We start from the raw sequence: 20,000 nt of genomic DNA on the forward strand, positions 1-20,000 counted from the left end.
ACAAAGACGTGACTATTGTTAAGTGGATAATTTGATGGTTAAAGATGTATTGTTTAACATTGTTTACCATGTTTCTTTGCTCACGGTTCTCTATTTTTTTTAATCAGAAGTTTTTCATCCTCTGCTCTCTCTATCGTTTACTCTGTTTGGCTGTTTACGGCTGTGTCTGTTCCTGTGTGTGTTCCTGTATGTGTGTGTTCTTATGTGTGTGTGTTCATTCGTGCGTGTGAGTTCAAACGGCAGAGGCAATGGAATAGGTGTTAATCCAGGGCATAGCTTTACATCGTTAACCAGTCAGAGCCCAATGGAGGAGGAGGAGGGGTGGCAGGGTCCACACAGGGTCCAACTGAGACCTCGGAGACAGCTTCTGTTAGTCTACAGCAGTGTTGCAACCAGGCATCAGAGCTTTAGGAAATGTGGTGTTAAAACTGAAAGTCCCATCAGTAGCCAAACCTGCACTAAAACTGAACATGTAAACTAGCTGAACACTCAGCTCAGTTGGCAATTATGTCACTTCCAGAGCACATACCTCCATGGAAGGCAAAGCCCTCCCGAGTAACCAATCTCTAGTGCTTTCTCTCTCTATTTCCCTCTCTCGCTCTCTCTCAGCCTCTCTCGCTCTCTCTCTCTCTCTCCCTCTCTGTCTCTCTCTCTCTGTCTGTCTGTCTCTCTCTCTCTCTCTGTCTGTCTCTGTCTCTCTCTCTCTCTCTCTCTCTCTCAGTCTCCCACTCCCTCTCTCTCCCTCTCTCCGTTCTCTAGCTGCCTTTATTTCTCTCTCTTTCTTTTTTCTGATTCAAACAGCAGCAGAGGGGGAGAGAGAAGACAGAGAGACAGAGAGAGACAGAGAGAGAGACAGAGAGAAGAGAGAGAGAGAGAGAGAGAGAGAGAGAGAGAGACAGAAGAGACAGAGAGAGAGAGAGAGACAGAGAGAGAGAGAGAGAGAGAGAGAGAGAGACAGAGAGAGACAGACAGAGACAGAGAGAGACAGAGAGAGACAGAGAGAGAGAGAGAGAGAGAGAGAGAGGGAGGGAGAGAGGCTGAGAGAGACGAGAGAGACAGAGAGAGAGAGAGAGAGAGAGAGAGAGAGAGAGAGAGACAGACAGAGAGAGAGAGAGAGACAGAGATGTGAGAGAGACTTAGAGAGACAGCTGTCAAGATTTTAAAGCTGTTTAAGAGAGAGTAGAGAGAGAGAGAGAGAGAGAGTCAGCAAAGAGAGAGAGAGGAGAGAGAGAGAGAGAGAAAAGTAGAATTCAATGATGTGGACTTGCTCTTAATAACTGCTGTCAATGATTTTAAAGCTGTTTAATAAAGTGTGTGTAATTCTGTCAGCCGCGCAGTCCAAAACAAAGAGTCTGGTGCTGGGTGTGTGTACAGTGTGTGTATGCATGTGCGTGTGTGTTCCTCCTGTAAACTGGGGTATGTTGATTGCCTATGCCTGTAGCTGGTCAGTGTGTAGCTGCAGGGTAGGGCAGTACGTTTCTCTACATTACGTCTCTCTACCTGTAGCAGCAGACACACACACACACACACACACACACACACACACACACACACACACACACACACACACACACACACACACACACACACACGAATGGCTGGGATAGGGCACCTTGCTTCCCCAGTTGAAACATTGAGACATTCCTCCACAGATGAGGTCCAGGACAGGGAAGTGTATGTTTGCATTCCTGTCCTCCTCCCTGTAAGGTGTGTCCTCCCTCCCTTTCTCCCTCTTCTCCTCCATCTTTCTCTGGGAAGGAGGGAGAAGGCAGCCAGTCCAGCCACATGAGAACAAACCCACACTTGGTGGGTGGTGGTCTGTGTGAAGGGCGGTCTGTGTTAGACAGGCTACTGTTTCTCTGCTGTACTGAGTGAATGGTTGAGGAGGAGAGGGTTGTATGTGTTAGACAGGCTACTGTTTCTCTGCTGTACTGAGTGAATGGTTGAGGAGCAGAGGGTGGTCTGTGTTAGACAGGCTACTGTTTCTCTGCTGTACTGAGTGAATGGTTGAGGAGCAGAGGGTGGTCTGTGTTAGACAGGCTACTGTTTCTCTGCTGTACTGAGTGAATGGTTGAGGAGCAGAGGGTGGTCTGTGTTAGACAGGCTACTGTTTCTCTGCTGTACTGAGTGAATGGTTGAGGAGCAGAGGGTGGTCTGTGTTAGACAGGCTACTGTTTCTCTGCTGTACTGAGTGAATGGTTGAGGAGCAGAGGGTGGTCTGTGTTAGACAGGCTACTGTTTCTCTGCTGTACTGAGTGAATGGTTGAGGAGGAGAGGGTGGTCTGTGTTAGACAGGCTACTGTTTCTCTGCTGTACTGAGTGAATGGTTGAGGAGCAGAGGGTGGTCTGTGTTAGACAGGCTACTGTTTCTCTGCTGTACTGAGTGAATGGTTGAGGAGCAGAGGGTGGTCTGTGTTAGACAGGCTACTGTTTCTCTGCTGTACTGAGTGAATGGTTGAGGAGCAGAGGGTGGTCTGTGTTAGACAGGCTACTGTTTCTCTGCTGTACTGAGTGAATGGTTGAGGAGCAGAGGGTGGTCTGTGTTAGACAGGCTACTGTTTCTCTGCTGTACTGAGTGAATGGTTGAGGAGGAGAGGGTGGTCTGTGTTAGACAGGCTACTGTTTCTCTGCTGTACTGAGTGAATGGTTGAGGAGGAGAGGGTGGTCTGTGTTAGACAGGCTACTGTTTCTCTGCTGTACTGAGTGAATGGTTGAGGAGCAGAGGGTGGTCTGTGTTAGACAGGCTACTGTTTCTCTGCTGTACTGAGTGAATGGTTGAGGAGCAGAGGGTGGTCTGTGTTAGACAGGCTACTGTTTCTCTGCTGTACTGAGTGAATGGTTGAGGAGCAGAGGGTGGTCTGTGTTAGACAGGCTACTGTTTCTCTGCTGTACTGAGTGAATGGTTGAGGAGCAGAGGGTGGTCTGTGTTAGACAGGCTACTGTTTCTCTGCTGTACTGAGTGAATGGTTGAGGAGCAGAGGGTGGTCTGTGTTAGACAGGCTACTGTTTCTCTGCTGTACTGAGTGAATGGTTGAGGAGCAGAGGGTGGTCTGTGTTAGACAGGCTACTGTTTCTCTGCTGTACTGAGTGAATGGTTGAGGAGCAGAGGGTGGTCTGTGTTAGACAGGCTACTGTTTCTCTGCTGTACTGAGTGAATGGTTGAGGAGCAGAGGGTGGTCTGTGTTAGACAGGCTACTGTTTCTCTGCTGTACTGAGTGAATGGTTGAGGAGCAGAGGGTGGTCTGTGTTAGACAGGCTACTGTTTCTCTGCTGTACTGAGTGAATGGTTGAGGAGCAGAGGGTGGTCTGTGTTAGACAGGCTACTGTTTCTCTGCTGTACTGAGTGAATGGTTGAGGAGCAGAGGGTGGTCTGTGTTAGACAGGCTACTGTTTCTCTGCTGTACTGAGTGAATGGTTGAGGAGGAGAGGGTGGTCTGTGTTAGACAGGCTACTGTTTCTCTGCTGTACTGAGTGAATGGTTGAGGAGGAGAGGGTGGTCTGTGTTAGACAGGCTACTGTTTCTCTGCTGTACTGAGTGAATGGTTGAGGAGGAGAGGGTGGTCTGTGTTAGACAGAACAATCCAAGGCAATTGGATCTGACACAATAGACTGCAGAAACTCTCCAGAGGCTGAGGGCCCTGAGAGGTAAAAGCAGTGCACTATAAAGGGGATAGGGAGACATTTGGGAGTCAGACAGGTTGGTGTCTGGACAGAGGCAGTAGAGTCAGACAGGTTGGTGCCTGGACAGAGGCAGTAGAGTCAGACAGGTTGGTGTCTGGACAGAGGCAGTAGAGTCAGACAGGTTGGTGTCTGGACAGAGGCAGTAGAGTCAGACAGGTTGGTGCCTGGACAGAGGCAGTAGAGTCAGACAGGTTGGTGTCTGGACAGAGGCAGTAGAGTCAGACAGGTTGGTGTCTGGACAGAGGCAGTAGAGTCAGACAGGTTGGTGCCTGGACAGAGGCAGTAGAGTCAGACAGGTTGGTGTCTGGACAGAGGCAGTAGAGTCAGACAGGTTGGTGCCTGGACAGAGGCAGTAGAGTCAGACAGGTTGGTGTCTGGACAGAGGCAGTAGAGTCAGACAGGTTGGTGCCTGGACAGAGGCAGTAGAGTCAGACAGGTTGGTGTCTGGACAGAGGCAGTAGAGTCAGACAGGTTGGTGTCTGGACAGAGGCAGTAGAGTCAGACAGGTTGGTGTCTGGACAGAGGCAGTAGAGTCAGACAGGTTGGTGTCTGGACAGAGGCAGAGGACAGCTGTGCCAGGTGTACTGTATGTGTGTCTGTTATGTACTATGAGGATGTGCCGGTAGCTGTCCTGGTCGTGTGTGTGTGTGTGTGTGTGTGTGTGTTGCTACATGTGTGCATCTGTACCATGAGGATGCGTCGGTAGCTGTCCTGGTCGTGTGTGTGTGTGTGTGTGTGTGTGTTTCTACATGTGTGTATCTGTACCATGAGGATGCGTCGGTAGCTGTCCCGGTCGTGTGCGTGTGTGTGTGTGTGTGTGTGTGTGTGTTTCTACATGTGTGTATCTGTACCATGAGGATGCGTCGGTAGCTGTCCCGGTCGTGTGTGTGTGTGTGTGTGTGTGTGTGTGTGTGTGTGTGTGTGTGTGTGTGTGTGTTTCTACATGTGTGTATCTGTACCATGAGGATGCGTCGGTAGCTGTCCCGGTCGATGCCCCACAGCTTCATGTCAGTCTTGGCCTTGACGGTGGCGGCTCGGGGGGTCCCGTAGATCAGGGCCAGCTCCCCAAAGCTGCCCCCCTCCCCGATACTGGTCACCCACTCTCCGTTCACATATACCTGGAGAGAGAGACAGACAGATACTGTGAGAGGGGCTTCCGTGGGCTGTAACAGCCTCCCAATACTGTGTGTGGGTCATGTATGTAGCTACATGGGCATATTGTTGGTCAACATAACACTTACTGTAAGATCATCACATTTCATCACATTTCACAGAAAAGGCATGATTGGACTGTCTGAACAAAAGTATCTCCACTGAATTGGCCAATCAGAGAATAGGATCTAATAATCCTGCAGCTATAGGAAATGGGAATTATTGTGTTGCATTATCGCATTTGTAGGGGTTGATCCATTTTAGTTAAGACAAACTCAAGCCTGGAAATGAGAATTCAGAAGCCTCTTTAAGATCCTACCTCCTTAGCTAGGACCAAGTGTTTTACCTGACCATGTGACCTGACCAGGACACACTCCTAGTTCTAGTCCCCTTCGTCTGCTGCTGCCATACATGTTGGGCCGTGGCTATAGTCCACTCATATGAAACCAGGCCCTACTTGGAACTCTTTGTAGTGAGGTCAGTAAGTGTGAGGAGGGCTGTGAGAGTTAGTGTGAGGTTGAGGTGTGTGTGCGGTTAGGAACAGGGGTTAGGGTGCGTGTGAGGAGGGGTGTGAGGGTGAGGAGGGGGTGTGAGGGGTTAGTGTGAAGGATTAGGGTCTCTAGTTACAGACAGGGCTCAGGGTGGAGGTGGACACGACTCCCTCACCGTGGATCATTACCCTCCATTATAGGGTCAAACACAGAGGTCCCTCCCAGACCGGACAGCTGTCTCCACTACACACCTCTCTGAACCCCCTCCTCTCTCCTTCACCCCTCTTCTCTCTCCTCCACCCCCTCGACCTCCTTTCTCCCCACATCTCTCCTGTTTCCCTTTCCAGCCCCTCACACCTCTACCTCATTCTCCCTCCTCTCCCCTTCTGTTTCTCTCCCTTCACCCTCCCCTTTCAATCTACTTCATCCATATCTGTATATCTTGTCTCTTGTTCCCCCTGTTCCTCCTTACCCCAAATGTCCTCTTCCCCTCAATCCCCATGCCTCCATCTCTCCCCCTCCTTGTTTCCCTGGGTCTTAGCTCTGATGGCATAGACCCCCTGGGGCATTTGATCCCCTCTAAGCCAGAGGAAGGGACACTAAAAGCCTTCTATCTCTCCTATCTCTCTCTCCCTCCCTTCTCTCTCTCTCTGTCTGTGGTGTGTGTGACTTCCCTTTGATTAAGGGGTGATGGAGGTGGGGAGCTGTGGTGGACTTAAACACCCAAATCTCTCACTCTTGCTCGGCCTCTCTCACACACAACCCAGAACTGCGGTCACTGGATGGCCTACTTAGCTTAAACACACACACACGACACACACACACACACACACACACGCACACACACACACACACACATTGTTGGTCACACACACGATCACACACACACACACACACACACACACACACACACACACACACACACACACACACACACACACACACACGGCCTCACAGAGCCCCTTTCAGTCCACGGATACAGTTTCACCTGTTGACACACAATCCACTTGTTGACTTAATAACACTGAGAGAAGGAAAGGAGGAGGAAGATAGAGAAGGAGGGAAGATCTGAGAGTGGGGTACAATCTTCACAGAGTGCTTGATCCCACAATGATCCCATGGTCCACAGGTGAATGATCCCACAATGATCCCATGGTCCACAGGTGAATGATCTCACAATGATCCCATGGTCCACAGGTGAATGATCCCATGATCCACAGGTGAATGATCCCACGATGATCCCATGATCCACAGCTGAATGATCTCACAATGGTCCCATGGTCCACAGGTGAATGATCTCACAATGATCCCATGGTCCACAGGTGAATGATCCCATGGTCCACAGGTGAATGATCTCACAATGATCCCACTCTTGGGTCCACAGGTGAATGATCTCACAATGATCCCATGGTCCACAGGTGAATGATCCCATAATGATCCCATGGGCCACAGATGAATGATCCCACAATGATCCCATGGTCCACAGGTGAATGATCCCATGGGCCACAGATGAATGATCACACAATGATCCCATGGTCCACAGCTGAATGATCTCACAATGGTCCCATGGTCCACAGGTGAATGATCTCACAATGATCCCATGGTCCACAGGTGAATGATCCCATGGTCCACAGGTGAATGATCCCACAATGATCCCAGGGTCCACAGGTGAATGATCACAATGATCCCATGGTCCACAGGTGAATGATCCCATAATGATCCCATGGTCCACAGATGAATGATCCCACAATGATCCCATGGTCCACAGGTGAATGATCCCATGGGCCACAGATGAATGATCCCACAATGATCCCACGGTCCACAGGTGAATGATCTCACAATGATCCCAGGGTCCACAGGTGAATGATCTCACAATGGTCCCATGGTCCACAGGTGAATGATCCCATAATGATCCCATGGTCCACAGGTGAATGATCTCACAATGATCCCATGGTCCACAGGTGAATGATCCCATGGGCCACAGGTGAATGATCCCATGGGCCACAGATGAATGATCCCACAATGATCCCACGGTCCACAGGTGAATGATCTCACAATGATCCCAGGGTCCACAGGTGAATGATCTCACAATGATCCCATGGTCCACAGGTGAATGATCCCATAATGATCCCATGGTCCACAGGTGAATGATCCCATGGTCAACAGGTGAATGATCTCACAATGGTCCCATGGTCCACAGCTGAATGATCTCACAAAGGTCCCATGGTCCACAGGTGAATGATCTCACAATGATCTCATGGTCCACAGGTGAATGATCTCACAATGATCCCAGGGTCCACAGGTGAATGATCCCATGGTCCACAGGTGAATGTTCTCACAATGATCCCATGATCCACAGGTGAATGATCCCATAATGATCCCATGGTCCACAGGTGAATGATCCCATGGTCAACAGGTGAATGATCTCACAATGATCCCATGGTCCACAGCTGAATGATCTCACAAAGGTCCCATGGTCCACAGGTGAATGATCTCACAATGATCTCATGGTCCACAGGTGAATGATCCCATGATCCACAGGTGAATGATCCCACAATGATCCCATGGTCCACAGGTGAATGATCCCATAATGATCCCATGGTCCACAGGTGAATGATCCCACAATGATCCCATGGTCCACAGGTGAATGATCCCATGGTCCACAGGTGAATGATCCCATAATGATCCCATCCACAGATGAATGATCTCACAGGTGAATGATCCCATGGTCCACAGGTGAATGATCCCATAATGATCCCATGGTCCACAGGTGAATGATCCACAGGTGAATGATCCCACAATGATCCATGGTCCACAGGTGAATGATCCCATAATGATCCCATGGTCCACAGGGTGAATGATCCCATAATGATCCCATGGTCCACAGGTGAATGATCCCATGGGCCACAGGTGAATGATCCCATGGGCCACAGGTGAATGATCCCATGGTCCAGACGACATCCCTAACCGCATCCTCAGAGCATGCGCAGACCAGCTGGCTGGAGTGTTTAGGACATATTCAAACAATCCCTATCCCAGTCTGTTGAATCCACATGCTTCAAGCTGGCCACCATTGTTCCTGTTCCCAAGAAAGCTAAGGTAACTGAACTAAATGACTACCGCCCTGTAGCACTCACTTCTGTCATCATGAAGTACTTTGAGAGGCTAGTCAGGATCATATCACTTCCACCATAACTTACATCCTAAAACCCACAGTAATTTGCTTACCGCCCCAAAAGATCCACAGATGATGCAATTGTCATCGCACTGCACACACCTGATCCCATATGGACAAGAGAAATGCCCGATGTGAGAATGCTGTTCATTGACTACAGCTCAGCCTTCAACACCATAGTATCCTCCAAACTCATCATTAGGCGCTCGAGGCCCTGGGTCTGAACGCCACCTTGTGCATTTGGGTCCTGGATTTCCTGACGGGCCGCACCCAGGTGGTGAAGGTAGGAAACAACATCTCCACTCCGCTGATCCTCAACACAGGGAACCCTGGGGTGCATGCTCAGCCCCCTCCTGCACTCCTGTTCACCCATGACTGCGTGGCCATACATGCCTCCAACTCCAATCATCACGTTTCCAGACGACAACAGTAGTGGGCTTGATCACCAAGAACGACAAGACAGCCTACAGGGAGGATGTGATCACGAAGTTCAGGAATCAGCAGAGCGAGCACACGCCCCCATCCACATTGATGGAGCCGCGGTGGAGAGGGTGAAAAGCTCCCGGCGTACACATCACTGCCATTCGGAAGTGGTCCACCCACACAGACAGTGTGGTGAAGAAGGCATAACAGCACCTCTTCAACTTCAGGAGGCTGAAATTCAGCTTGGTCCCTAAGACCCTCACTAACTTTTACAGATGCACCATTGAGAGCATCCTGTCGGGCTGTATCACCACCTGGTATGGCAACTGCACCGCCCGCAACCACAAGGCTCTCCAGAGGGTGGTGCGGTCTGCCCAACGCATCACCGGGGGCAAACTACCTGTTCTCCAGGACACCTACAGCATCCGATGTCACAGGAAGGCCATAAAGATCATCAAGGACAACAACCACCAGAGCCACTGCCTGTTCACCCTGCTGTCATCCAGAAGGCGAGTCAGTACAGGTGCATCAAAGCTGGGACGAGAGACTGAAAAAGGCCATCAGACTGTTAAATAGCCATCACTAGCCGGCACCCACTCGCTGTTTATTACCTATGCAATGTCACTTTACAAATTACCTCGACTAACCTGGCAACGCCACTCCAACATTGCACATCCTAATATTTATATATTTCTTAATTCCATTATTTTACTTGTATTGTTGTGTATTGTTAGATATTACTGCACTGTTGGCGCTAGGAACACAAGCATTTCACTACACCGCAATAACATCTGCTAACCATGTGTATGTGAACAATAACATCTGCTAAATATGTGTATGTGACCAATAACATCTGCTAACCATGTGTATGTGACCAATAACATCTGCTAACCATGTGTATGTGACCAATAAACATCTGTTAAATATGTGTATGTGACCAATAAACATCTGTTAAATATGTGTATGTGACCAATAACATCTGCTAACCATGTGTATGTGACCAATAACATCTGCTAACCATGTGTATGTGACCAATAACATCTGCTAACCATGTGTATGTGACCAATAACATCTGCTAACCATGTGTATGTGACCAATAACATCTGCTAACCATGTGTATGTGACCAATAACATCTGTTAACCATGTGTATGTGACCAATGACATCTGTTAACCATGTGTATGTGACCAATAACATCTGCTAACCATGTGTATGTGACCAATAACATCTGCTAACCATGTGTATGTGACCAATAACATCTGCTAACCATGTATGTGACCAATAACATCTGCTAACCATGTGTATGTGACCAATAACATATGCCAATAACCATGTAACCATGTGTATGTGACCAATAACATCTGCTAACCATGTGTATGTGACCAATAACATCTGCTAACCATGTGTATGTGACCAATAACATCTGCTAACCATGTGTATGTGACCAATAACATCTGCTAACCATGTGTGTGTGATAAAATAAGATTTGATTTAGTCCACAGCTTTTCTTTTTTAATCTGGCCATCAAAGACATGAGGGTTTGGGCAGGGCTGGATGGTCTGAGCTGGGTTGTCTTGGGCTAGGACATATTGAGGGTTATCATCAGTATGGATAAAGGGCTTGTCTTGGGCTAGGACATATTGAGGTTATCATCAGTATGGATAAAGGGGTTGTCTTGGGCTAGGACATATTGAGGTTATCATCAGTATGGATAAAGGGTTGTCTTGGGCTAGGACATATTGAGGGTTATCATCAGTATGGATAAAGGGCTTGTCGTGGGCTAGGACATATTGAGGTTATCATCAGTATGGATAAAGGGCTTGTCTTGGGCTAGGACATATTGAGGGTTATCATCAGTATGGACAAAGGGCTTGTCTTGGGCTAGGACATATTGGGGGTTATCATCAGTATGGATAAAGGGCTTGTCTTGAGCTAGGACACCGTGAGGTTATCATCATATGGATGAGGCTTGTCTTGGGCTAGGACATATTGAGGTTATCATCAGTATGGATAAAGGGCTTGTCTTAGGCTAGGACATATTGAGGTTATCATCAGTATGGATAAAGGGCTTGTCTTGGGCTAGGACATATTGAGGGTTATCATCAGTATGGATAAAAAGGGCTTGTCTTGGGCTAGGACATATTGAGGGGTTATCATCAGTATGGATAAAGGGCTTGTCGTGGGCTAGGACATATTGAGGGTTATCATCAGTATGGATAAAGGGCTTGTCTTGGGCTAGGACATATTGAGGGTTATCATCAGTATGGATAAAGGGCTTGTCTTGGGCTAGGACATATTGAGGGTTATCATCAGTATGGATAAAGGGCTTGTCTTGGGCTAGGACATATTGAGGGTTATCATCAGTATGGATAGGGCTTGTCGTGCTAGGACATATTGAGGGTTATCATCAGTATGGATAAAGGGCTTGTCTTGGGCTAGGACATATTGAGGGTTATCATCAGTATGGATAAAGGGCTTGTCGTGGGCTAGGACATGATGAGGGTTATCATCAGTATGGATAAAGGGCTTGTCTTGGGCTAGGACATATTGAGGGTTATCATCAGTATGGATAAAGGGCTTGTCGTGGGCTAGGACATATTGAGGTTATCATCAGTATGGATAAAGGGCTTGTCGTGGGCTAGGACATATTGAGGTTATCATCAGTATGGATAAAGGGCTTGTCGTGGGCTAGGACATATTGAGGGTTATCATCAGTATGGATAAAGGGCTTGTCGTGGGCTAGGACATATGAGGGTTATCATCAGTATGGATAAAGGGCTTGTCGTGGGCTAGGACATATTGAGGTTATCATCAGTATGGATAAAGGGCTTGTCTTGGGCTGAGGACATATTGAGGGTTATCATCAGTATGGATAAAGGGCTTGTCTTGGGCTAGGACATATTGAGGGTTATCATCAGTATGGATAAAGGGCTTTGTCTTTGGGCTAGGACATATTGAGGGTTATCATCAGTATGGATAAAGGGCTTGTCTTGGGCTGACATATTGAGGGTTATCATCAGTATGATAAAGGGCTTGTCTTGGGCTAGGACATATTGAGGGACAGTATGGGATAAAGGGCTTGTCTTGGGCTAGGACATATTGAGGGTATTGAGGTAGAATGTCCCAGTAGACACTGAGGCATTTGTGTGTGTGCTTGCGTGCGTGTGTGCACTAGCATGTGTGTGTGTGTGTTTCCACGTGCGCATACTTGTGTGTGTGGCGTTATCACCAGCAGCAATTTCACTTCTCCCCAGTCAACGGTAGATTTACATTCCACCTAATGAGAGACATCGTCACCACAGTTTAATGGACCCTACACTACGATGAGAGGTTTCACACACACATACAGCACTGAGCAGAGCGCTCGGTTTTAAGTTGGAGGGGAGCGAGAAAGAGAGAGGTGGAGAGAGAGAGAGGTGGAGAGAGAGGGAGAGAGGTGGGAGAGAGAGAGAGGGGGAGAGAGAGACAGAGGGAGGGGAGAGAGAGAGGGGAGAGAGAGAGAGAGAGAGAGAGAGAGAGAGGGGAGAGAGAGAAGAGAGAGATAGATAGATGTGAGAGAGAGAGGGAGAGTTGGAGAGAGGGGGAGAGGGAGGAAGAGCAAGAAAGAGAGATGGCGGGATAGAGAGATAGATAGAGAGGGAAAGATAGAAAGAGGTAGAGGGAGAGAGTGAGGTGGAGAGAGAGGTGGAGACAGAAAGAGAAAGAGAGGGAGGGGGAGAGAGAGGTGAAGAGGGAGGGAGAGAGAGAGAGGAGAGAGAGAAAGAGAGAGAGAGAGGGAGGTGGAGAGGAGAGAGAGAGAGGTGGAGAGAGGGAGAGAGAGAGCGAGAGGTAAGGAGAGGGGAGAGAGAGAGAGAGAGAGAGGTAGAGAGAGGGGAAGAGAGAGACGAATAGAGAAATAGTGGAGTATAAAGAGAGAAACAGAGAGTCTCAGCACTGAGCCACATCTCTGAGGTCTTGGCTGGGATGGGTGCAGGCTGACAGGGCTTGGCTGGGATGGGTGCAGGCTGACAGGGCTTGGCTGGGATGGGTGCAGGCTGACAGGGCTTGGCTTGGGGAGTGGATGTTCCAGATTCTCTGGTGGCAGCCAGAATGTGATGCTGATCCCCAGCCAGCCACCTCTGGGAGCACAGCTATGATATGATAGAGGACTGATACTGCTGCTTATTACAGGGGGTCGAGGAGAGAGAGGAGAGAGAGGAGAGGGTTATGTAGCTCACATATCCATCTCTCATCACTCTACTGTGGAGGGAAGGAGGAAGGGAGGGAGGTGATTGGGTGTGGTGGGAGACATTTAGATTCTGTCAGGGAGCAATGTTGAAGGTACATTGTGTGTGTGTGTGTGTGTGTGTGTGTGTGTGTGTGTGTGTGTGTGTGTGTGTGTGTGTGTGTGTGTGTGTGTGTGTGTGTGTGTGTGTGTGTGTGTGTGTGTGTGTGTGTGTGTGTGTGTGAGCGTGTGTGTGTACATGTGTGTGTGTGTGTGTGTACATGTGTGTGCGTGTGTGTGTGCGTGCGTGTGTGTGCGCGTGTGTGTGTGTGTGTGTGTGTACATGTGTGTGTACATGTGTGTGTGCATATGGGAACAACTGGCCCACACACACAATGACTTATGTAATAATACGGAAGAAGAAAAGAACAAGACATAATTTATGAAAATGAAGTGACCGTATCACAGAGGAACTACTTTAAAATGGTGTGAGAACAACTAAATAAGAGAGACAGAATGAAACAAAAAGAGGGGAAAGATAAACAGAGGAATGTACTTCCACTAGAATGCCTCCATTGAGTCACTATCTCCCTTATCAGGTCTTTAAAACAGAACCCTCAGGGATTTACACGGTAGATAGCAGAGGGAGTTGTGGGAGGCTTGGGTAAACAACCAGTGTTTAACCATCTACAGGAACAACTGGGTTGTCTTCATTAGGCACCAAATGAAGAAAAAACACAGACTGGAACAAGTCAGTTCAACAAGTCACATTCAACTGAAATGTGTCTTCCGCATTTAACCCAACCCTCTGAATCAGAGAGGTGCGGGGGGGCTGCCTTAATCGACATTGGTGCAGGGGAACAGTGGGTTAACTGCCTTGCTCAGGGGAACAGTGGGTTAACTGCCTTGCTCAGGGGAACAGTGGGTTAACTGCCTTGCTCAGGGAACAGTGGGTTAACTGCCTTGCTCAGGGGAACAGTGGGTTAACTGCCTTGCTCAGGGGAACAGTGGGTTAACTGCCTTGCTCAGGGGGGCAGAATGACTTTGTCCCCTTTCGGTTACTGGCCCAACTCTCCTACCCGCCAGGCTACCTGCCGCTGAGGACTATACCTGGATTTGTACAATGCTCTTTTTCATTTTCCGTTGCAGAACCTTTTAGAATGTTTTGCTACGATGTGCACTAATGAACATAACCTTTCTCCACAGTCATGGCTGCCGTCACCATACCAGTTCACTCCAAAATCTAAAGGTTGTCAGATGCTTTGAGAACACAAAAGTAGTCTAATGTCAAGATGAGTCTTCATCAATCCCAAATTAAAAAATAAATCAACTGTGCCACTGCTGATCCTTCCCATTCCCTTTAATGTTGTCCCAATGGTAGGTAGACCTGCTGTATCAGGGCACTCTCTCTACCGCACCCCTTCTCTCTCTCTCCCCTCTGCTCCACTCCCTTATCCCTCTCTCTCTCCCCTGCTCCACTCCCTTATCCCTCTCTCCTCTCCCTGTCCCCACTCTCTCCCTCTCCTCCACCCCCTTATCCCTCTCTCTCTCTCCCTCTCCTCCACCCCTTATCCCTCTCTCTCTCTCCCCTCCTCCACCCCCTTATCCCCTCTCTCTCCTTCCCCTCTCCTCTCCCTTACCCCTTATCCCCCTCTCTCTCTCCTCCACTCCCTTATCCCTCTCTCTCCACTCATCCATCCATCTCTGTCTGGGTCTGACTGGGCTCTCTGATACGCTCGGTGGAGCTCGCCCACCCGGACCAGTAGGTAGACCTGCTGTATCAGGGCACCAACGCCCCAACCCTCTCCACCACCCCTTCTCTTTCTCTCTTCCTCTCATTCACACCTTATCCCTCTCTCCTCTCTCTCGCTCAGCGGAGCTCACCCACCTGTACCCAGTCCTCTCTGGTTACCTTACGTCTCCTCTCCCTCCCTCTCCCTTCATCGTAAACCGATAAGGTTGTTTCCTGTTTGATTTTCCATCTGTTTTTTAAATCTTTTTTATCTCTCCACTTAACTCTATCTCTTTGTCGCTTCGAGTCCCTAAAACAAAAAGGTGTTCTGACTGTTGTCATTGTGTGGCGTTCAGAGCGTGTCTGGGCCCCACACTAGCGTGACCAGACCGCAAGTCAATTAAGTCAGAAAAGACCCCAGGCCAGTGCTCATCATCATTTAACACAAACAGCAGTACAGTTGACCAATGTGAGAAGTAGAGGTAGGAAGGTATGTGTGGGGTAGTAGGAAGGTATGTGTGGGGTAGAGGTAGGAAGGTATGTGAGATAGAAGTGGGAGGTAGGAAGGTAGGAAGAAGTAGAGGTAGGAAGGTATGTCTGTGTGAGGTAGAGGTAGGAAGGTATGTGTGAGATAGAAGTCGGTAGATCTGTGAGAAGTAGAGGTAGGAAGGTATGTGTGAGATAGAAGTAGGTAGATCTGTGTGAGGTAGAGGTAGGAAGGTATGTGTGGGGTAGAGGTAGGAAGGTATGTGTGGGGTAGAGGTAGGAAGGTATGTGTGGGGTAGGGTAGATGGGGGTAGGAAGGTATGTGTGAGGTAGAGGTAGGAAGGTGTGTGTGAGGTAGAGGTAGGAAGGTATGTGTGGGGTAGAGGTAGGAAGGTATGTGTGGGGTAGAGGTAGGAAGGTGTGTGTGAGGTAGAGGTAGAGGTAGGAAGGTATGTGTGGGGTAGAGGTAGGAAGGTATGTGTGAGGTAGAGGTAGAGGTAGGAAGGTATGTGTGGGGTAGAGGTAGGAAGGTATGTGTGAGGTAGAGGTAGAGGTAGGAAGGTGTGTGTGAGGTAGAGGTAGGAAGGTGTGTGAGGTAGAGGTAAAGGTAGGAAGGTATGTGTGGGGTAGAGGTAGGAAGGTATGTGTGAGGTAGAAGTCGGTAGAGGTAGATGTAGGAAGGTATGTGTGGGGTAGAGGTAGGAAGGTATGTGTGAGGTAGGTAGATCTGTGAGGTAGAGGTAGGAAGGTATGTGTGGGGTAGAGGTAGGAAGGTATGTGTGGGGTAGAGGTAGGAAGGTGGTGAGGTAGAGGTAGAGGTAGGAAGGTATGTGTGGGGTAGAGGTAGGAAGGTATGTGTGAGGTAAGGTAGGAAGGTATGTGTGGGGTAGAGGTAGGAAGGTATGTGGGGTAGAGGTAGGAAGGTATGTGTGAGGTAGAGGTAGGAAGGTGTGTGAGGTAGAGGTAGGAAGGTATAGAGGTAGAGGTAGGAAGGATGTGTGGGGTAGAGGTAGGAAGGTATGTGTGAGGTAGAGGTAGGAAGGTATGTGTGGGTAGAGGTAGGAAGGTATGTGTGGGGTAGAGGTAGGAAGGTATGTGTGAGGTAGAAGTCGGTAGATCTGTGTGAGGTAGAGGTAGGAAGGTATGTGTGGGGTAGAGGTAGGAAGGTATGTGTGAGGTAGAGGTAGGAAGGTATGTGTGGGGTAGAGGTAGGAAGGTATGTGGGGTAGAGGTAGGGAAGGTATGTGTGAGGTAGAGGTAGGAAGGTGTGTGTGAGGTAGAGGTAGGAAGGTGTGTGTGAGGTAGAGGTAGGAAGGTATGTGTGGGGTAGAGGTAGGAAGGTATGTGTGAGGTAGAGGTAGGAAGGTATGTGTGAGGTAGAGGTAGGAAGGTGTGTGTGAGGTAGAGGTAGGAAGGTATGTGTGGGGTAGAGGTAGGAAGGTGTGTGTGAGGTAGAGGTAGGAAAGGTGAGGTAGAGGTAGAGGTAGGAAGGTATGTGGGGTAGAGGTAGGAAGGTATGTGAGGTAGAGGTAGGAAGATGTGTGGGTTAGAGGTAGGAAGGGTGTGGGGTAGAGGTAGGAAGGTATGTGTAGGAAGTCGGTAGATCTGTGAGGTAGAGGTAGGAAGGTATGTGTGGGTTAGAGGTAGGAAGGTATGTGTGGGGTAGAGGTAGGAAGGTATGTGTGAGGTAGAGGTAGGAAGGTGTGTGTGAGGTAGAGGTAGGAAGGTGTGTGTGAGGTAGAGGTAGAGGTAGGAAGGTATGTGTGGGGTAGAGGTAGGAAGGTATGTGTGAGGTAGAGGTAGGAAGGTGTGTGTGAGGTAGAGGTAGGAAGGTATGTGTGGGGTAGAGGTAGGAAGGTGTGTGAGGTAGAGGTAGGAAGGTGTGTGTGGGGTAGAGGTAGGAAGGTATGTGTGGGGTAGAGGTAGGAAAGTATGTGTGAGGTAGAGGTAGGAAGGTGTGTGTGAGGTAGAGGTAGGAAGGCATGTGAGGTAGAAGTCGGTAGATCTGTGTGAGGTAGAGGTCTTTCCAATGAGGACTGGAGGTCTTTCCAAGGAGAACTGGAGGTCTTTCCAATGAGAACTGGAGGTCTTTCCAATGAGAACTGGAGGTCTTTCCAATGAGAACTGGAGGTCTTTCCAAGGAGAACTGGAGGTACTCGTAGAGAGGTTTGGTTAACACTGCTTTATTAACCCTTATTTGACCAGGTCAGGTGACTGAGAATGACCTGGGGAGTTGTAGGGGAGTGGAGAGGGGAGGAATGAACACGCCAATGGGAAACTTACATCCACTTCTCCTTGGTCAATCACGTAGAAGTTGTCTCCTTCATCACCTGTAGTAGAAAGAGGAAGAGAAGTGTGAGAGAACATATAATGGTTGAGCCCCCCCCTCCTCTCTCTCTCTCTCCCTCTCTCTCTCAGAAAGGGGCTATACCCATCTGTCTCTATTCTTTCCAAGAGGGTACACTATGTGGGTGTGTGTGTATGGGTGTGTGTGTGTGTGTAACTATATATGTGTGTGTGTATGTGTAACTATGTGTGTGTGTGTGTGTGTGTGTGTGTGTGTGTGTGTGTGTGTGTGTGTGTGTGTGTGTGTGTGTGTGTGTGTGTGTGTGTGTGTGTGTGTGTGTGTGTGTGTGTGTAACTATGTGTGTGTGTGTGTGTGTGTGTGTGTGTGTGTGTGTGTGTGTGTGTGTGTGTGTGTGTGTGTGTGTGTGTGTGTGTGTGTGTGTGTGTGTGTGTGTGTGTTAGTGTGTGTGTGTGTGTGTGTGTGTGTGTATGTGTGTGTGTGTGTGTGTGTGTGTGTGTGTGTGTGTGTGTGTGTGTGTGTGTGTGTGTGTGTGTGTGTGTGTGTGTGTGTGTGTGTGTGCGTGTGTGTGTGTGTGTGCGTGTGTGTGTGTGTGTGTGTAACTATGTGGGTGTGTGTGTGTGTGTGTGTGTGTGTGTGTGTGTGTGTGTGTGTGTGTGTGTGTGCGTGTGCGTGTGCGTGTGCGTGTGTATGTGTGTGTGTGTGATTGAGGAGTTGAAAGGCTGGAGGATCCCCGTGCTGAGGGTTCACAGGAGTTCATACAGCTAATTAATACTGTGTGTAGAGGCTAGAGTCGTTCATCACACACATTTATCACCGGAGAGGGGAGAGAGGTTCGGGACTGTGTCCTCTCTGTCCCCTCCATCCAACCTGCTTCAACCTGGCCCGCCTTCTTCAGCTCCTCTCTCCCTCTTTCATCTCATCTCTCTCTGTCTTTCTTTCATTCCCTCATTCTCTCACTCCATCTCTCTATTCTCTCCACTCTTCCTGTCTTTTATCACCTGGGCTGTGAACTCTTTGTTTTCCCTTCTAGCAGAACCTGAGCCCCAAGACCGCAGGCAAATATTTGACAGAGACACACACAAAATTGTGCGCATACACACACACACGCATGTCATGCACACATGTCACACACACACACACATGTCACACATACACAATGTCCACACTGCACGCACGCATACCACGCACGCACGCACGCACGCACACACACACACCTCACACACACATCACACACACACACACACACAGGTCGATGCACTCCAGCACACAGTAAGAAAGACCTTGTTTCAACATAGGGAAGTGTAACAAGCATTGCTGCCAACGTTCCTTCAAAAGGACTACATCCCGGGCTCACGTTTGCTTTGTGTCAACTGGCTAGAATGCTGTATGTCCACCGACGACTGAGGAATAACAGTCTTTACAGCAAACAAACTGTTCCTGTGAGGTTTTATTGACTCTTTTGATATACTGTGTAGGCCTGTACTTGTACCGATGTAGGATCTTAATTTGAGCCAGTTTGCTACAGCAGGAAAATTGTCCTGCTGCAACAGGAAACGTGAATTAATACATGGTTTATAATTAATGGACCTTTTTGTTGAGTGGATGTCAGAAGACTGGATGTCAGAAGGTGAATTCACCAATTTGTAAGTCGCTCTGGATAAGAGCGTCTGCTAAATGACTTAAATGTAATGTAAATGTTGAGGTTGACACATTCTTCACAAGGGAAAATCAAATCAGTAATTTCAAAGTGGAAATTACAAACTTCAGAAGCCATTTTACACCTCAAATACACTACAAGTTTTACTTTCCTGCATTGCATTATCTTGCAACACTGTGATCAAATTAAAGATTCTTCATCTGTACTTTTTACTTAAATACTGTAGTAAAATTTGAGTTTTAATATCTGCCTGAGCCTCTTCTCTGACATGGTGTGTTCTTGCTGTTGTGTGAGAGCTGGGGTCATTTGAGGGCATTTTCAACCTCAAATCACAGCAAATAGAAAGTGTTTTTGAAACTAGCCTAGACGTGAACATTAGAAGGTGTCTTCCTTATGCACCTGCCCAGACACAGATTCCTTGGTATAATATAATATATAATAATATAATATATCCCAACAGACGCTTTTGTCCACGACTTACAAGTCGGCTGGGGCCACTACTTTTTGATATAATTTGCCAAACTGCAGCAGATTACATTTGAAATGCAGCAGATTAAGATAGCCTAGGCCACGGTTAGGTTAGGCCACGGTTAGGTTAGGCCACGGTTAGACTAGACCACGGTTAGACTAGGCCACGGTTAGACTAGGTCACGGTTAGACTAGGTCACGGTTAGACTAGGCCACGGTTAGGC

The 20,000-nt window shown here is 48.5% G+C and overlaps 1 protein-coding gene across 1 annotated transcript in view; it reads right to left on the minus strand.

Moving 5' to 3' along the window:
- LOC135530629 (cAMP-dependent protein kinase type I-beta regulatory subunit-like) overlaps window positions 1–20,000 on the minus strand; it is a gene marked incomplete at its 3' end in the record, with an annotated part of 137,118 nt that overhangs the window by 13,055 nt on the left and 104,063 nt on the right. Inside the window, exons 5-6 of the mRNA XM_064958915.1 lie at window positions 17,627–17,673; window positions 4,641–4,799 (exon numbers count right to left, since the gene is read on the minus strand). Coding sequence (XP_064814987.1) covers window positions 4,641–4,799; window positions 17,627–17,673 — 206 coding nt within the window. The remainder of the gene's footprint in view (window positions 1–4,640; window positions 4,800–17,626; window positions 17,674–20,000) is intronic.

The sequence above is a fragment of the Oncorhynchus masou genome, unplaced genomic scaffold (assembly GCF_036934945.1).
Source record: "Oncorhynchus masou masou isolate Uvic2021 unplaced genomic scaffold, UVic_Omas_1.1 unplaced_scaffold_1399, whole genome shotgun sequence".
NCBI lineage: Eukaryota > Metazoa > Chordata > Actinopteri > Salmoniformes > Salmonidae > Oncorhynchus > Oncorhynchus masou.